Here is a 19,744-nt window from a genome sequence, read left to right on the forward strand (position 1 = left end):
AGTATAAATGTTGATAACACACAGGAAATTGCAGTTTCATTGGCTGATTAATTAGGCTGCTAAAATGTGTATATCTGATACTATTAGCTATTTCTTGTGTCCATAATAATATGTAGGTTGACATGTGATATCATATAATATTGGGAAATATTGTTTTAAGTTTCTCATTCTAAACTGTTAGTCTTCATGAAAGACTTTCTTTGAAAATCTTAACTCTTTGTCTGAATTTAGTATACCTGGCTGAAGACCTACTAGGTAAAATGAATGTTAAAAAGTCTTGAGCATAAAAGCAGAAAATTTTCAAGTTTAAGATATACTTTCATAAAAATCATTCTAAGCTGACAGATATTAAAATGCTCCATTGATTTAATTGCAGATATTCAAGGAGAATTATGGAATTCCACATTAGCTGTACTAATCACATTTAAGATGCACCAAAATGGGCAACTTAGATTGGAAATATGGCATCCATTAAAAAAGTGGTGATTAATTTTATTTTGGATGTTGCTTTAATGAGTGCCCCAATAAAATTGATTAAAATAGAAGCAGTTTGATTAAATTCTCTTACTTAGAGAAAATTTAAACTGGGCTTTAGAGATGATAGTTTGAAAAGTATCATTATTCATATTAGTAGTTATAAATTTTCAGGTAACTAAACCTCTCAGTTCACTAATGTCTTTTAGAAGGAATTAAACCTGACCAGAGAGATAATACAGTGGATGAGGCACATACCTTACATTTGACCAACCTGGGTTTGAGTCCCAGCACATATGACCCACTAAGCATTGTAGGGGTCCTCTCTGAGCACATAGCCAGGATTAATTCCTGAGCACAGCAGGGTGTGGTCACAAAACCAAAAAATAAAATAAAAAGGGAATGAAAGTTAAATACACATTTCATATATGGCATCTGAAACTCTGTATATATTTAGACAAATCTTCTCTATTTACAGTTAAAGAGAATTCACAAGTATTAGTATGAGGTATGATTGTGAAATTTCTATGGTCTCACAGCTAAGATTAAGTATTTATAATTTAGTTCAGTGAAAAGTCTAATTGTCTAGTCAGTTGTTTTCTGTAACTGATGCCTACATTTGTATCTATATCTTGTTTTTTGTAATAAAAAATCTAGTACTGTGCTGTCACTTGTACTGAAATTAGATCATGTCATCAATAAATTAATTGGTCACATATAGGTACTGCATATGTGAGCAAATATTGATGTGAATATCATGTAAAAATATATCTCTACTTTTTTGTAGTATCAGTTTTTCACTAAGTTCCAGAAATAAAAAAATAATAATTCAATATTGTCCAGAGAAAAATAACACAACTTTTTATAACTGTTTAGATATATTTCTTTTATTGTCCTCTTCCTTTCTAGTTTCTCATTCCTCCTTTCTTCTCCAGCATCAGTGCTTCAGTCAGTCCTTTGGTAGAAAAAAAAATCAGGCTGTCATTATTTTATTAGGGCAAAATTTAACATCGCACAAATAAAATAGTGTGTGGGTCTGATTTACAAACAGATATACTAGTAAGTAGATGTTCTGTAGTAGACTACACATCCATTTGACATAGACATTTAGTGTCTTTAGGTTTTATATCATAAAAATCATGTTTTTCATTTCCAGTAGGCTCTTGGAAGACAGTAACATATGCAATGAAACCTATAAGAAAAGACTGCTCTTTCGGTTGGTATGGTTTCTTCTTTTAAAACTGTGTTTTTAGATATGTGCAGAATCAATGTTAAATATAAGTGTGTTAGTGTAAAATATATCTGTTCATGAAATAAAATGTTTGGTATTTCTTTGAAATGCTTGTCACAGAACTAGTGTAGAAGCCATATTGGATAATGTGAGATATGGGACAAGAAACACATTGCTTATATATAATCCTTTAGAGCTTTTCCTTTGATTTTCTGTTGTAGCTGTTTTCTCAAGGGCGAGCTTTGGCAGCACACTGATTTAGCATTTCCAAATCAACTTTGGTGAATTACTCTGAGTAAAAATTTCTCTGACAGTTTTGCAATTGTATATACATTTCTAGCACTCTAAAATAAATCAATGATAACTCTATTTAAGTAGTTTATTTTTCACTAATACTATCCCTCACAATATTTTAACAATATTTTAAGTACAAATTTTATTTCCAAAGGGAAATATAAAATTGCTTCTAATTATAATGAGCTACTTGAATCAGGATCTGTGTAGAATAATGGGGATATATATATATATTCTATATAGATGGGATAGATATATATCCCCATTAACTATACAGATCCATATGTGTTTTATATATATATAAAACATGTATTCTATGTATATAAAATATATGTTAGTTCTATACTGGTAAGAAGAGCAACTGATAATGTTTTATGAATATTAGTATTATCAATATTGTAGAAGATATAAAAAAACCTCTTCTCAGAAGAAAATACTCAGAAATGCAAATAAATTGTTTGCTTAGAAGGCATCTTTTTGGTGTAAATTTGAATTCATTACTTCATCATTAAAATAACAATTTCTTTGCTTAACATTTTGGTAGAAACAAACTTTCACTTCTTTTTAGTGAAATTATGTAATCAATATCTTTTGCGTCACTAGACAAATTATTTTCACTTAAAGTTGAATAAAACCATCTAATATGTTTTCCCTTGAAAGTGCAGAGAGGAATTAAAAGTTACCAGTACTCCTTTATTCACATTCTGAGCCCTGTTTGTTTAGCGCAACAAGATAACAGGTGGATTCTTGCCCCCCTAAAACTAATTTGTTTTGCATAGCCCCAAAGCTGACTCATAGCCAGAGTTACTATTCCAGTTACTATTCAGGTCAGCCATTCCAAACATGTACACTTTTGCCCACTAACAGTACCAATTACAGAAACTAAGATTAAAGCCATTTACATGAATATAAAAGCAATTCAAAGTGTACCTTCCACACATATCTGAGATAAACAAATAAACTATATCATGTTTTCAGACATGAATGACAATAAATATCGAAAGTTATATAAATCAGCACAGAAACAGAATATAGAATAGGCGCCTTATCACTAATGTCACAAGATCAAATTTTAATAATGTACAAGTGTACCAACCATTCTTGATGAGCAAATACCCCATTAACATGGTCTTCTGGTTTTCAGAACAAGAGAAGTAAGACTGAGCTTAGGAGGATTGAAAATAGATATGCTTTACTATTATATCTACGCTTCCCACACTAATGGGTATGAGGACTGGAGGGATAGCTCAATGGAATGGAGAGCATGCTCTGCAGATGGTTTGATCTCCAGCATCACAGGTTTCCCAAGCACCATCAGAAGCAATCATAATACAATGAGTTGAGAGTATCCCCTGAACATTATTGGGTCTGGGATCCCTAAAAATATATGTGAAATTCATCCTGAATATCATCTTGCCTGTGTTAATATGAGTAATTAACATACAGAACAACAATCAATATACAGAGAAATATTTTATACATAGAGGGTAACTATATTTCTGATACATATTTAAAGATCTTAAATTAGAATTAGTTATATCATTTTGAATTTCACTAATGCTGAGGTTATAAGAAGCAAATTAAATCCTGTAGATTTTTTAATGCATTGATCTTAACCTGGGGCTATGATTTAAGTCGGTCGAGTAAAGACAAAAGTTAAAGAAAATTCCAATTAATTTATTGGTCAAAAGTTATGATACACATTTAGGGAAACTACCTGGCTATTCTAGAAATAGCTGTTCTACGGTGATGAGTGCAAACTATGACATAAAACTGCAGAACCCCCTTTGTAGAATAATGCTCAGCCAAAGTGGCATTGATAATCTATATTCTTCCCAAGGGTCAGAGTTCATAGGAAGAGATATTGGGATCAGAATTTGTGAGAATCAGTCCTGAATGAAGAACTTCCTTCCATGGCACCCTGTATGCCTAGAAACATCCCAAATCTTTTCCCACAAACAGTATTCAGAATTGCTACAATAAGATTACTGCCGCATCCCCAGTGCATTCTAAGGTGCCAAATGATTTACCTAGGCAATGTCAAAAGTGAGTCAAGCTGATCAGAATATTATAGGGAAAGAGTGGGTTGTAGTTGGAAATTGGCAGAGAAATAATCAGAAAAGAAGCACCAAGTCCTTGAAACGTCTAGCTTTCTTAATCATATCCTTCTTCCTTCAGAGTTCTTGAATTTCAAAGGATTGAAGAAGTAAAGTCATGTGGCCATTGGTAACTGACCATTTCAGTTCACAATCTGATCATTTTTTAGGTGGTCCTTGTCTCTAGAGCCAGTCTTTGCTAAAATACTGAGAAAATACCTGTAGGAAAAATACTGCAGAGAACAGCACACCCTGAGCATCTTGTATCTTTGGGTTCTACTTCCTCCCCTCATTTAATCACATTCATATTATAAATTAGCTATTTCACCTTTATTATATCTCAGATTCACATCCCTTCCTAAGCCTTTATAAAAGGAAAGAAAAAAGTAAAAACTGTTTTATATATATACATATACATTTATATATACATATATATATATAAAATCTGCTTGATGAGTTTCAGTCAGACATAAAGTCTTCAAGCCTCTCAAAAGTCCAGAATCACCTTTAAAAGATTACTTACTAACAATTCTGTGGACCATGTCTTTGAGAATTTTAGTCAAGACCTGAGTCAGTCACATTGCATAGTGGTATGTATTTAGGGGTTATCCTATTGTCCAAGATTTATGGTTGGTCATCGATTTATTTAAAATCCATGATAATCTTAGTACATTTTAATGATGCATTATTTCCAACTATAGAAAAAAACTTTGAAACTGTTGAATGACCTTTAAGCAGTTTGGAATCCAATGAAAATGCAAATTTCATCAACTTTTTCAATTTTGAACACTGCTAAGAGATACTCTGGGGTCTTCAAAATTCACATCTGACTCTTGAATCTCTTCCAATACATTTACTCTTTTTTATAATTGAATTTTGACAAATGTGTTAAGTCACCAATGGCGCTTTTTTTGTTATTTCCATTTCGTTATTTTCTTGAGAAGTTTCATGTCAGCGCAATGTTTATACTGTTGTTATTATCACAAGCTTTTCAATGTGCAAAGGATGAAGGGCTCTTTCCTCTGCCCATGAAGGTTAAACTCACTAGAAAAAAATTCTTACTATAGGTTTTGCAGAGTAATATTGTGCCGTCTGCCAAACCCTTAATAAATTCATGTCATAATGTAAGGAGATAAGTTAACAAGTAACTTTTCTGTATCCTTCTGCAATTTTCCCATGTAGTCAGATTATTTAAAGCTTCAGTGGCAGTTGCTTTTATGATTATTCAAGACCATAACTATTTTTGCACGTCAATTTAACGTTGATTTATCCCTGTTTCTCCAAAAAAGAAGTGAACAATCATATTTTACTTCTGATTGTTTTCGTTGTTTTTCCTTCAAAGGCAGAAGGATAGTGTGGCATACCTAGGTTTGGTTTCCCTGTTTGTAATATGAGTGTCATGTGTGCTGTTACCTGTCTGTACATCCACAAAGTATTTGTGGGACCATTCCTGAGGCAACAAGTTTAACAGGAAGGGTAGACAAAGAGGTCTTGTATAGACCATCCTTCCAATAAGGATCCTTCTCTGTGTCCACATTGATTATGAAATGTAACGCTGTCCCTATGCTTCTTTTTGATTGCTGTACTCCAGGGGCAATAGAGATGGCTCAGGAAGGACATCTGGGAGTCGACAGAGCAGCTCAGAGAATGAGCTCAAGTGGACTGACCATCAGAGGGCCTGGAGCAGCACAGACTCTGACAGCTCCAACCGCAATCTCCGGCCCGCTATGACCAAAACAGCGAGTTTTGGGGGTATCACGGTGCTGACCAGGGGTGATAGCACATCCAGTACCAGGAGTGCTGGGAAACTGTCTAAAGCAGGTAATTATTAGAGAGCTTTTTGTGTTCTGTGGTATTTTTCTAGGTTCTACCCAAACTGCACTCACCATTCCTTATTCCCTCTGACTCCTAGATAACTAATGAGAATGGCATCAATTACTAAGAGAACTGGAAAGACAAAGCACAAGGAACATACTAGTACTGACTCTTGCTATATGTATGCCCAGGTCACATTAACTTTTCTAACACCCGCTTTTTTAATGATAAAATGTGCATCTTAGTATTGTCATTCTATAAAATGCATATTTTATATGTCACTCTAAACCTCATCATCAGCTAATAAGATAACTGTAATATTACTAGTGTTGGTTGCTGCTTTAACTAGTTTTTGATTGATCCTGATTATTTATTCATATCATTTTTCTCAAGTGAGATTACAAGAAATCATAATAATAGTACCTACATTGAAAAATTATTGTGAAGACTAAGATTAATATACACATAGCATGGAGTGATGTCATAGGGGTTAAGGCTCTTGCCTTGCATGCAACTGACCCCAGTTTACTCCCCACTATCGCAGAAGGTTCTCTAAACACTGCCAGGATTGACCCATGACACAGAACCAAAAGTAAACCCTGGGCATCTACAATGTACCTCCAAACTACCTCCAAAAAAGATTTGTACATGCACATGCAGAATTTTGTATAAGTCCTGGAATTGCATAATCCTTTAAGAAACAGCAGTTTTGTTTGTTTGTTTTTTTGGCATTATCACTCAAATTTTTCATCCTTGCTTTGCAGATAGGTGAGTAAAAGAGAGGTTTAGCACTCTAAGTAATTAGATACATGCATTTTTAAACTTGTTTTTTTCAGATTCTCTTCTCACTTCCCCTTCTGCTCCTTCTCTCTTTCCATCATTTTTTTCTTCCTCTGCCTCATTCTCCTCCTCCTTTTTTAAAATAGTATTCTTTTAAGGTTTGTAGTTCAGTTACAAGGACAGTCATTAGGGGTAATTTGAAAGGAGATCTAGAAGAAGTATTACCTAGAAACAACTTTAAACGGAACGAAACAGTAACATTATGGAATTAATATGAAGCTACAAAATATATTTCATAGCCCATGTCTAGTTCTTCTATATTCCCCAAATCCCTCTCCATAGTTTTATTATTTTCTATTTTTATAATTAAATAATTTTTTAAAATTCCAACAAGGTGACATACATAAAACTCAACAGAATGTTTCAGTTTTAGAGTCTAATTGATTTCATTTGGCTTTAGTTTTGATTATGCCTCAGAAATTTGAGTCTCTCGCTCTCAGCTACTGTTATAGTTCAGTGACTTGCCTAGGATGGCAGGTAGGTGGGTTGTGCCTGTATGGGCAGGTGATGAGGAGGTCAGGGCAAGGAAAGGCTGATGAATGGATAATCCTTACTGGAGGTTAGACATAGACTCTCCTAAATTTGCAATACATTTTCAACTATGCTCATACTCGTGCTAGAACAATTCTGATAAAACTCTGCTCACTTTGCTAATTGTTTCACAAATTTCTATTCTTGACAAATGCCTCTGAAAAATATATGACATGATTTTATATGTAGACAGAAAATCAATAATATTTAATCACAATCACTGCCTTTTGTAGATGTATGGGTAGGTGGGTAGATAAGTAGATACATACATACAATACATGCATTCATAGATCCATTTTGCTTCTTAAGGATTCAGGAGCACTCAGACTTCACTCATCTTAAACTTACCAATTGGTAAATTCCTGATTTCTTGCTCCAATTAATTGCCTTTCTATCCTCTCACTATTGCAGCTACTGAAGTCAGGAAAAATCCACTGTGGTGTACAGGAGCTCTTGTAGATGAAAAAAATAGGTTAAATAGTTTTAAATCTCCTTAAAATGCAGAAACCAAGTGCTTTAAATAGTGCACTTAAAAATTTCAGCACACCAAAAGAGCTCTTAAGATTTTTAAATTAATCGTCCTTTCCCATGTACCAACTTCCAATCGCTTCCAAAGCAAAGCTCTTTGGGAACATTTAAAACACTTCAAAAATGCTAAAATGCCATGTTCTTTGAAGAATGATTAGAAGTTGCAAGTGTTTTAGACTTTTTTCCCCTTTAAATCTAAGTGTTGCCGTTTGAAAGCTTGTCAAGGTGCAGGAATGAAAAGCAAAAAAAAAAAAAAAAAGAGAGAGAAAAAAATTTAAAGGAGATCAAGATAGCTTGTCAAAACAAACTTACAATTTCCTAAAATGGTTTTATGAAGCAAAGCTGTCAGTTTTGTTGTCATGGAGCTCAGAACAGCATAACTTTCTGGGTTTTTTTTTACCTCGTTGTTCACGGAGAAATTGCAAACTTTTCACTTTTTTGACCTTTCAGAAACCAAGTCTGGAGTTGTGACATTTAAGTTATTCTGCTCATCTTCTAATTACATAGGTTCAAGCTTTAAGTAGATAATAATGCGACTTTTTTTTTCAGGTGGGTAACATGCTTTTCTACAGCCTAGGAAAAGCATGTAATAGAAGTCTGAAGATACAAATGCATTCCCTTGTGACCTGACAGCCTTTTCTTTATTTTTCTCCTTTCCTGCTCAGCAAATAGTCACCTATACCTAGCATTAAATGAATTAATTAAATTAATTAATATCAATATTAATATTAATACCCAGCACATCCTTGGAAGTAGATAAGGAAGGACAGGGCAGCCTCTGGGTGAAGAGAGATTTGAGAGCTCTCCACAAACCTTGATTGTTTCTGGATAGTGACATTGTGGTTGAGAAATAAGTTTAACATCTCTCTTTCCATATTAATGGAACCACTTGGTTTGTCTCTCATCACTGCCTCTTGATCTCCACAGCAGGGTCTCTCAACATGAGCTGCATCAGAATCACCTAAAGAATTTCTTAATCACAGGCTGTTCTCAAAGTTTACTTTGAGAATGACTGCACTAGGGAAAGAAGCTATCTTCTGTTTTAACAATTTTTACATTACCTCTTCCCTTTCCACCCATCCCAGATGTAAAGACATTCTTGTTGTTGTCACCTTCCTTGTCTAGAGAATTTTGGAAGCAAATGCAAGACAACTATCTTCTGTTGGTGTTTACCTTTATCACTACACTAATGAGTTTTGGACATGCTGTTCCCCGTCATAATGCCACTAAACATTTTCTTGAATTACTGAATCAAGAAGCAATTATAATAAATGGTATTTGGAAAAGTATTATTGCATTGGGTGAATCAAACAAACAAAGAAAACTTTATAACTATTGCCATAGAGCTCGACTATTACAATAGTGAAGAAATACTTAACTCATCCCTGCTGGAATAATAGGTGAGAAGAGAGTCTCTAAGCGCTGGTGGTAAGCTGGTCTAAGGTACTGGAAGATGTGAAAGAAGAGATTCATCAGACAGTTTGATGAAAACGTGTTTGCTAGAGGAGCGCCTACCTTTCACAGGTCTGGCATGCAAGGCACTGTTTAATTTGATGACATTTCAAAGATATGGTTCTAAGTCCTAAAACATTCTTGGATATTAAAACTGCTAAGAGATTTAGAGAAGCTTTAAGACTTAGGTGGGACAAAATGATTTAAGAAAAGGGACATGGAAGGATAACAGTCTCAGAGAAGTCTGTCTAAAGTTTCATTAAACAGATGGTAACTTTAGCTCATCATCATTATCACCATCATCACTGATACACTTAATCTGGTGCTTTTAATATTTACAGAGTGATATTGAGTCTAAAGGTAGTGGTATCTCTCTCTATATATACATATATGTATGTATATATATATATATATATATATATATATATATATATATATATTCTAACCAACTCCTTACGGTTCAGTTGCAGCTTCTGAGCATCTCATTGTGAGTAGCATTGAATTTATGGACAGTATTTCCTAAAACCAGGCAAAGATGTGTCAGGGTCCTGCCCACCTGTTTCTTCCTTAAATGATCCTAGAACAAACAATAGTGTGACCTGCAGGCTGATAGTAAGATTTATGTCATATTGCCTGAGTTCAAAATCAGGCTTTGCTCTATCCTAAGACTTCTTGGAAAATGTATACCATGTCTCTGAGGATTAGTTCTCATCTTCAAAATGAGGTTGCTGTGAAAATTAGTTTCTGTAATTCATATAGAGTGATTAGCACAGTGCTTGTCATGTAGACATATAGTTCACATAGTTCCCACTGCTACCATTAAATCTCTGAAAAAGGAAAATAGAAGCACTATTCTCTACACTACAAATAGTAAACTTCTCAAATAACACTTTCAGTTTACAAAACACTTTCAAATACTTCCTGTACCTTTTATCACTGTGACTCAGTATTTCTTTTGATTAAGAATCTTGGTCATGGAGTTGGAGAGATAATACAGCATGCTGCTGATTCTGGTTCATCCCTACTACCTCATAGTCCCCTGAGCATTGCCAGAATAGCCAGAGTAGTCTCTGGTGCCACAGGATGCAAGCAATACTGCATCCCCGTCCCTCACCTTGGATTGATGTGCTGACCATGTTGACTGAGAATTGCAGAGAGAGAGGCCCCCAGGCCTTCAGAGCACTACCATGGAGATACCCCATTCTCCTTCCCCAGAAAGAATCTTGGATATGCTTCCTAAATGTAGGACAATGTTCTACTGATCCTAATTCCAGCTGATTGATTCTCATATGCTGCTTAAAGTTGGTTATATGCTAACCAAAGAATTTACCATACCTCACTGCATAGTGATTTTGATTTGACCCCATGGGAGTTTGAATTTATCTTCTTCTTGGTAGTTATTGGACAAGTAGGTTAAATTTAGCCTTCCTTCATTACTTCTTTTTACCTGTGGAATCAAAACATTGTCCTTATACTTACTGTCTTCTATTTTTTTCTGTTAATATTATTGTGTTCTGCAGCTGATAGAGGGGAACACTATTATAAATTAGTAAATCATGGCAATGTTCAAAGCCAAAATTAAATAATTTAGATTTTTTATGGCACTTCAGTTTATATGCTTCAGTTCTGAGCCCTCAGTAGATACTCCTGCTAGTACTAACTCACAATTCCAACCAGAATTAATGAATGACTTCTTGGTCCTTTTTTTCCCAGGGTAGCTCTGAACTTGCAGATGCACTGAACCAATTTTGTATGATTCCAACTATCAGGGACGGAGTGGGGGCAGGTCAGGGACAGGGGTTTGTTATATTATTACGCTGTGTTGTTGTTGACTCTGCACTAGTGTCAAACTGAGATCGTAGCATCAAATCATCTATTACAAGTTCACAAGCACTACTAATTTCATTGAGGATATGGTTTCAGGGTAATAATATCAGTAATTCAGTCTCAAAACTACTCTGGACATTTGACATTTTCCAATTTCCTTTTAGATTCATTTTGCTCCCCATACATTATTCAGAACCCCATCAGCATTCTACACCAGTTAAATGGAGCACCCTGAATTAACCTGAAACTTGACCGTTATTAATAAGCCAGTCATGGGAAAGGTGGAAAAAGGTTCTCGGTCCAAAAAAGATAAATCCTCTGCGTATGCTCATTTTCAGGAGGCAGTGTTGGGTCATGGTTAAAACTTAATCAATCTATCTAGATTGAATCTTGGGTCTATTACTATCTAGCTCAAGGAATCTGTGTTATCCAACTTCTTTATGCCTCAATTTTCCTATCTATGCAGACAGTGCTAGCACTTTCTACCAAAACACATATTCAGGTGCTATTATACACTAGTGCTCTATAAGTGTTATCATTCTGCTCTTTAAATACTCCAATGACCCAGCTTCTCTGCAATTTCATGCTGTCTTCCTAACATTTACTTTAAAATGCCTTCAGTTTCACTTAAGGGCACGTTTTAAGTCTGAAAAATAATGTTAACTATTCCTTACATATGTTAACATTTACTAACACAAAAGAGTGCATTTTAATGACATGAATAATTAGTTGCAGATTAAGACTTAAAGAATCTCTTAGACTGTGTTCTTAAACCTATGATATAATCTATCAGTTGAATTTACAGAAATAGAAATTTTGCTTAGGATAATTTTCCTCTAATGGTCTAGTTGATATTCAGTGTACAGCATAGCTATGGTCAAGGGTGCTGATTACAGTGAAGGGTAGATAGTGATAATTGGACTTGGTATGTGAACATGTTAATTTATCCATGATGGATGAAGAGGGGAAGTATTAATATTAGATTCCCCTTTCTGACCTTTGCACAGTTATAGTTACCTATCATTTTGAGAATTCCATTGTCTCAGCAGCCTCCTTGATTTTACCCTCCTGTGCCATCTGAAGTTTCTCCATCACTATTATGAAGTCCAAACACTCGTAGGCTCACATTGATAAGACTTCTGAAAAAATTTCAAACACAGATCTTAGCATTCTTGTACACACACCTGGGAAAAAGATAAATTTTGACTATGATATTTCAAAATTCAACTCCAACTGTGTTAGGAGAACCCATGCTTAGAACCACCTGCAAGATGAGCACATCAGATGACTCTTTGTTACTGCATCTCAGTCATTTTATTATGTCAACTACAGCTCAGCAATATATTCCCATGCCATTCATTACTCAGGGTGTTGGGAGTCTTCAGAAACAGAGCTTTAGTTATCACTTACCAACATTTCACTCTAGTGCCACTCTAGAGAAAGCAGATAGAGTGCTCATTCTAAATATCTCTTTTCCAAATAAATGGATACATTGGAAACACATGCAGCAAACACTTAATGAAATGTAAGCCCCCAAAGTGAGAGGTGATGTTGTTAATATGATCCTGCAGCAGCACCTATCTCTAATGATGGATTATGTAACCAAAAAATATGCATGGAAGCTTGTCACTGTATCTCATGGTGATTCAATAAAAAAAAAAAAGAAAGAAAAAAATAAAAAAAATATGCATTGTTGAACACAAAGCTTTGGGTTCTCTTCTTGTCTCTCTAGTAAATAACTTGTTGATCTGTATTTCTGTGGCAGGTTCTGAGTCTTCCAGCAGCGCAGGCTCCTCAGGGTCACTCTCCCGCCCCCATCCACCTCTACAGAATATGCCCTTGGTCTCTGGTGTGGCAGCCAGTTCTCCTGGCTGTGTGCCCTATGCAGAGAATGGGATGGGGGCGCAGGTTGCGCCCAGCAGCACCAGTTACATCCTTCTTCCACTTGAAACTGCAACAGGCATTCCACCTGGAAGCATCCTGCTTAATCCACACACAGGTTAGTGTATTTCCTCTACTATGGTAGAAACTCAGAAGCCAAGGTCTGTGCTCGTGTTGGAGTTTATAAACTCATTAGTATGTATTATGAAAAATTATTGAGGATAACTCAGCGGATGAACAGCTCTTTAGGCTCTGAATAGAGTAAGAATAGAACTATATTTACAATATGTATTCCTATATCTATATACATGTTGATACAGATTTTTAAATATAGATACATCCCCAAACCCACCTTCTTGTCACTGATCTCATGTACTGACAGGAATGTAGATGATGAGTTGGGACCTACAACTAAATCTTTGTCTTTCTCAAGCTATATATCACCAGGTAGTCTTTTATTATGTGCAAACTATTTTGACACATGCAAGATACATCAGGAACTTGGGCTGTCAATTAGGACACACAGTGAAGTCTTAACTCTAGATGCTGCTTTCTTGCTTTATGTAGCTTATGTAGCTCCAACCAAAGAAGAATTGCACTTGTCAAGATGGTACAGAGAACGCAGGCTTATGTTTTGTTGAGATTCAGGATTACACTTGCTTACGTAGTACCTAGAGGATGACTTACGTTATGATTAGGGTTAAGTGTATCATGAATGGACATTGCTATTTATTCTTTTAATTTCTTTCATGATCAATTAACTTCCACACCAATTACAAAGGACCAGATTACTGAGATCTTAATGTCAACAAATATACTGATAACATCTATTTAAAGAGGTGGTCTCTCAACTTAGATGATTTTGCCCAAACCTCCAAGATCATTTGACAATAAAAACAGACATTTTGCTTATTATGATTTGAGAGGAGGGAACTGCTTATGGTATCTAAAATGGTAGAGGTCAGAGATTCTGGTAAACATTTTATGATACACAGTACTTCCCTCAAACGGGATTATTCAGCCCAAAAGATGGGTTGCATAGTGGATGAGAAACTCTGTTATAAGCTTGACTAGTCATATTTTAATGAATTTTTATCAATAATGGAAAACTCTAGCTCCCTTAAAATATATCTGTGAATTGGTTTAGATTATTCCATAGTAGTTATTTGATTAGCAAGCTTGAAAACGCAAGCCTGTTTTGAATTGCATGAATGTGACTTGGCACAATCTTCTCGCATATATAAGTATGCCTAGTAATTAGAAAATTCAGAGAAATATGAGAATGATAGTAAAATAGTTGAATGATTGCCACATATTCATGAAAGCATATGGCACATTCTCAAGGCATGCAGTTTGATTGAGACATTTTGAAAATGCCATAAGCTAGAGGGAAAGGAAGGCATAATCATTTTATTGAAAACCATTTGAAAGCTTTCAGATTAGATAGTTTAAAGGATAATATTATAGTGCCTTTATTCTATTTAGGCCATTGTGAGCAGAATAAAGGAAATTAAAAGAAAAACTGGAAAATGTTCATTATGTGGGCACTGTTGAAAGTATGATACTACTTTTTTTACTTAAATTTTTTCACTTTTAATTGAGATGAGAGCTTGTAGACAAAAGCATAGAAACTAATTATTTAAATACTTTGTTTAAGTGCTTTAAAAGGCTTAGCTGAGTCAGTTTTAGGATATATTACAAATAATAGTATTTGTAATAGTTGCATAGTTGTGCACTGTATCATCATCTTGTTGATTGTCAATTTTCTTGAGCTCAGTAATTGTCTCAGTAATGTCTCCATTCGTCTTAGCCCTGAGATTTTAGAAGACTCTGTTTACTCGTCCTTCCCAATGGTGCCACATTGGAGGCTCTTTCTGGGTCAGGGGAATGAGACCCATCATTGTTACTGGTTTTGGCATATGAATAGGCCAGAGGGAGTTTGCCAGGTTCTCCCCTGTGGGCAGGAAACTCTCCATAACTTGCCAGGTTCTCTGAGAGGGAGAACTAGGCTGTAAGATGTCTTCCGAGAGCTTGGTTTTATAGTCTCTGGATGTTGGCTGTTGATGGGATTACACGGCACCAGGGTAGTTTCAGGGTGTGATCGCTTAGCTACTGGAAAATGGGGGAGCTGGGCAGAAAAGGCCCAGTCCCGATCTAAGCAGGCTTGGAGATCTCAATCCCGGGTCCCACACACCTGGGTTCCTCTGTTGGCTCCTTCATGCTTGAGGCTTGTCTGAACGTGTGGAGAGGAGCCTTGAGCATGGCTGTGGCTGGGTTCTGGAGCTCTTCAGCTGCTGGGGCTCTCCTTGGGGCAGGGAGGAAAACTCAATTCACCCCCTCTGAGGGGCCCCAGTGAAGACAGCCAGGCATGGGGGCAAGAGACTCTGCATTATATATTATCCTGTATATTCTTGTTTATAGAAAAAAAGAAATAATGTGATGTCTGGTGCCAGTACAATCCTTATTCACTGTCACTAGTTATTTGTTATTTTCAAAATACATCTTTGAAAACATTTCCTATGAAAGGAAAAGGCTCTAAGAAGACTGTTGAATAGCCTCTCCATATGATCTAACAAATACTAGGTGTAAAAATATCCTTTGACCAGAAGAAAAATATATTGATAATGTTGTAAATTTTTGTTGGTGGTTATGTGATGGTATTTAAATGGGGTATTGTTTCTGCATTTCCAGAATGGGTTCATTTTTGTGAATTGAAAATATGTACACATATGCATAAATGTATTCATATGGCATATGTACTATCTACATGTATGTTGATATATGTCTATCTGTCTAATACCTTAAATGGGAATTTACAATTTACAATTGAAATGGGAAATTGCTTCCTTTAGACTGGAACTCCTGTCTATGAACTCTTAGAATCCATACCTCCCATACTTTAACCCTTACCTTTCTACCAAAAACATGACAGAAATGTTTGGTGTAGGAATAGGAGCCTAAGAGAACTTCGTGTCTTGTGTGAATTGCTTTTGTACTTCTTATCAGCAGCATATTCATAAGATCTTTGTGAAGAGAGACCAGTTACCTTTTTCCACCTCTCTAGAAGTAAACAAAGTCACAAAGTAATCTGTTAATCATTGATATATTATAGCATTATATATGTTGATGTGGATAGCCAAGGGATTATTTTCATCTAATGTGTTTAGATTTATAAATGTAATGCATGTATAAAACCACAACCGCTAAATTATCAGTCTTAGGCAAGTGGAAGTCAAGCAATGATTTTCAAGTGCTACTGTGCCTACCAATTTTTATTTTCTTCAGACTTATACAAAACCTGTTGTAAAATTAAATTTGACTCTCACTGAGTTATAAATATTTGACACTCTGAAAACGACCTTGCCCTATATATTCTTGCAGTTTTCTCAACACAATCACAGCATTTTATTTCTTCTGACCTCACACATAGCTCTCAGCTGGTCCATTTCTAACTTAGCATTTCTTGCTTGTTCCAATTTCCTTGCATTTTAGGCACTTGCACTAGTGGGTTGCTATAGAGGGCCTTTTTCCATGTAATCCCCATAAAACTTCATTTTTGCAAGTCATGCTTGATTTCTATTTTTTCTCCATCAGTCTTAAATTCAACTTTCTCTTAAATTTAAAATATACAGCTCATCTTTCTCCATTTTCTTTCAACTCACTGCTATTCAGAGATGCCAACCACCATTGGAATCCTTAAAGTGACCATTAGTGCTATGAATATTGTTTTCCCATTTAGCTTTATCTTCATTTGGTGAAATGTATGTGTCAAAAGAAGGGTACGGGGGCTGGAGCGATAGTGCAGTGGGTAGGGTGTTTGCCTTGCACACGGCCGACATGGGGTTTGATTCCCAGCACCTATATGTTCCCCTGAGCACCACCAGGAGTGATTCCTAAGTGCAAAGCCAGAAGTAACCGCTGAGCATCGCTGGGTGTGACCCAAAAAAGTAAATAAATAAATAAACAAATAAATAAATAAGGGTATGTCACCTACAGAAGTTGCTCCACTATTAGAACTCTTCTCTTTCAAATCTGCCTAATTGTCTTCTATGCCAGTACATTTTCGGTTTTTCTTTTCTTTCTTTTTTCATTTTCAGTTTTTCATAGGACTCCTAAACACCTATTTATCCAATTTGCTTTCATCTTTTTCTTAAAGTACTACAGTGCGTTTGGGTGCAGTCTATGAATTCATCTATGCAAGATCTGTATTTACCCTGCCTATTTTAAGTAGTGCTTTTTTTATAGTTTGGCTGATCAACTTTAAGAGCTAGGAAAGAAAAACTTCTTTTTCTCTACTCTTATTTGTGTGTGGGAGGGGAGGGGTGGTCACACCTGACCATGTCCAGGGCTTATTCCTGGCTTTGCTCTCAAGGGTCATTCCTGGCACAGCTCGGGGAAACATATGCTGTGCTGGGGATTGAACCCCAGGACAGTCACATGTAAGGCAAACACATAATGCACTGAACTGTCACTTCTTTTATCTTTCTTTTTAAATAAGCTTTGGCAAGTACATGATAGAAACACTTTGGTGTTCACCAAGAGCAGTGGTTTCATTTCCATTTTAGTAGCACGTTCATAATTGTTTGTTGAAAAAAGTTGTTGTTGATTTGTTTTGCTTTTTTTTCCTGCGTGGAGAACAAATTAGTCACTATACAGGTGCTTGATAATTGGATATTAATCAAATTAATTCTACTACACATGATGTATGTTGATGTGGCTAAAGGAACACTTTTTTCACCAGTATAATGTATTTGAGAGGAATAAGTGCTCTTGAATTTTTCTATTTTACTCCATTCCTGCAATCTGATTTACCTCTGTCATTGTACACCCTTCGTCTGTGCCAACATACCTGTTAGAACTTCCTTGAAATGCTTGTACAGTTTCCAACATGGAAATCTCTTCTAAGCTGAATCATCTCATGGCTGTTATTGTCTCCCTTCATTTTGGGTCTTTGGCATCTATTATTCAAACTAATTGCTCTTGTCCAGTTATAATTGCATCTGGAATAATGGAGATGGTAAAACGAGAAAGAGAGGTTATCATTATCTTACTTAAGACCCTACAGGCACCTAGTGCAGCTCTCTGGGGATTTGGTTTTGCTTTCTTTTGTGGCATCAATTTGATTTTTCTCATTTTTTTCAGTTTCTCCTTGGTTGGCATCAAAATCAATCTTTAAAATCTCTCTCCAGAAGAATCTGCCATCCCCTTTACACAAGTGAATGCTTAGTACTTTGCATATGCAATTATTCAGAACATTTCCTTTAATCTGGCCAAAAACATTGATAATATTTCAGACCAAAGATCAAAAATTTATCAAAAATAGCATGTAAATATTTGGTAGTTTTATATTTTACCCTAGCAATGGTCAGTTTTTCATACAGCCTTAGTTCTTATTAGGACAAATAGAAAGTAATAGAATAAATTTCTTCTTTTTACTCTCTCTCTCTTTGGGCATATGTGTTTGTGTGTGTTTGTGTGTGTGTGTGTGTGTGTGCAAAACAAATGAGAGAAATTGATTTAAGATAAGTTTCAGATGAAGATGCTGTAAGGATTTTTTTTCCTACTAGGTAGTTAATATTTTCCCCATCTCAGGGTCCTCTCTGTATAATTCTTAGTCCAACCAGCCAGTGGTTTAATGTCAGAAGCTGAACCTGTGCTGCGTGGATAATGTCTTAGGCCCTCCTGGAGGTGCTCAATAGGTTTCCAGGGCCACAACCAGCACTGCTGAACAGTGCCAGGGATGGAATCAGGAGTGACTGGTACCATCCAGTCATGCAAGGCATGTGCCTTAAATCATGAGTTATTATCTCTCTCTGGCCCTCCTTTTATATTTTTGAAGCATAAAACCAAAAGAAAAGTCGGCAACTAAATGAACACTCAGTAGGCTGATAGTTTTGAAAATTGAACTCTCTTTTCATCCTATTCCAAATTGTTGGGTTTGGGAAGGGAAATGGCTAAAAAATATGGATTCAGAAAAAAAAGTTACTTTTTAAAAAATAAAACGAATTTGAAATAAAACTGCAGCTAAAATTAAATGACAGTGATAGGAAAACAAGTGGCAATAAAGAACATTTAAAAAATACCTTCTAAATTTAGTCATTGTTCTGTGACTGTAATTCTGCCACATTTGCTTTTCTATCATAGCTTATTGTGATTGTGATGAAACTGATGTCAGAACTTCCTGCGTTCTGGCAGGTACAGTCATAAATATGCAGCATGTAAGGTATCTTGATGCATGCACCCAGATACATTTGGGCAGAAAATTTCTGCTAACGATGAAGAATGCTTAACTCCCTTACAGGTCTGGAAGTGAGCTGAAAACAAGTCCACTGCTAGCCCAACTTATTCCCATTTGCGTTCTTAAGTTAAATATAGAGCACTTCAGTGAAGCACATGATTTGCAGCCATATGATGTGTGACCTTAGTAAAAATATGCATATGTGAATATCGTATGCAAATGCTAACACCACTTCCAGAACAGAGACAGACAACATGTCTAGTTTCTCTCATAATGCTCCTTCCACTTTTAAAGATCCCATAGTCTGGCTTCTATTCTCCTTGATAATATTTTCCTCATTTCAAATGTAATAGAAACAGAATTCTATATAGCAACTGTCCTTTTGTGATTGCTTCTTTGATTCTCATACATTAGCTAATTTGATTAGATGCCATTTTATAATTTTTTGTTCTTCTTGGACAGTACACATTTTTTGATACTAGGAAATTGTTTTCTCTAGGAAACAATATGAAAAAGAAACAACATGATTTTCATGTA

General features: G+C 35.6%; 1 protein-coding gene and 1 long non-coding RNA gene across 14 annotated transcripts in view; one reads left to right on the forward strand and one right to left on the reverse strand.

Moving 5' to 3' along the window:
- ARPP21 (cAMP regulated phosphoprotein 21) overlaps positions 1–19,744 on the forward strand; it is a 162,085-nt gene that overhangs the window by 80,593 nt on the left and 61,748 nt on the right. For 9 of the 13 annotated variants that reach the window (XM_055135718.1, XM_055135717.1, XM_055135721.1 and 6 more), the window contains 3 exons: positions 1,631–1,690; positions 5,687–5,916; positions 12,854–13,087. In XM_055135718.1, the coding sequence (XP_054991693.1) occupies positions 1,631–1,690; positions 5,687–5,916; positions 12,854–13,087 (524 nt within the window). The remainder of the gene's footprint in view (positions 1–1,630; positions 1,691–5,686; positions 5,917–12,853; positions 13,088–19,744) is intronic. The other 4 variants (XM_055135724.1, XM_055135728.1, XM_055135725.1 and 1 more) reach the window with 2 other exon arrangements.
- LOC129404248 (uncharacterized) lies at positions 1,239–18,062 on the reverse strand. Its single transcript, XR_008629789.1, has 3 exons — positions 17,819–18,062; positions 12,106–12,227; positions 1,239–1,429 (listed from the first exon to the last, which is right to left on the reverse strand). It is a non-coding gene; the product is annotated as an uncharacterized LOC129404248 (long non-coding RNA).

The sequence above is a fragment of the Sorex araneus genome, chromosome 4 (genome assembly GCF_027595985.1).
Source record: "Sorex araneus isolate mSorAra2 chromosome 4, mSorAra2.pri, whole genome shotgun sequence".
NCBI lineage: Eukaryota > Metazoa > Chordata > Mammalia > Eulipotyphla > Soricidae > Sorex > Sorex araneus.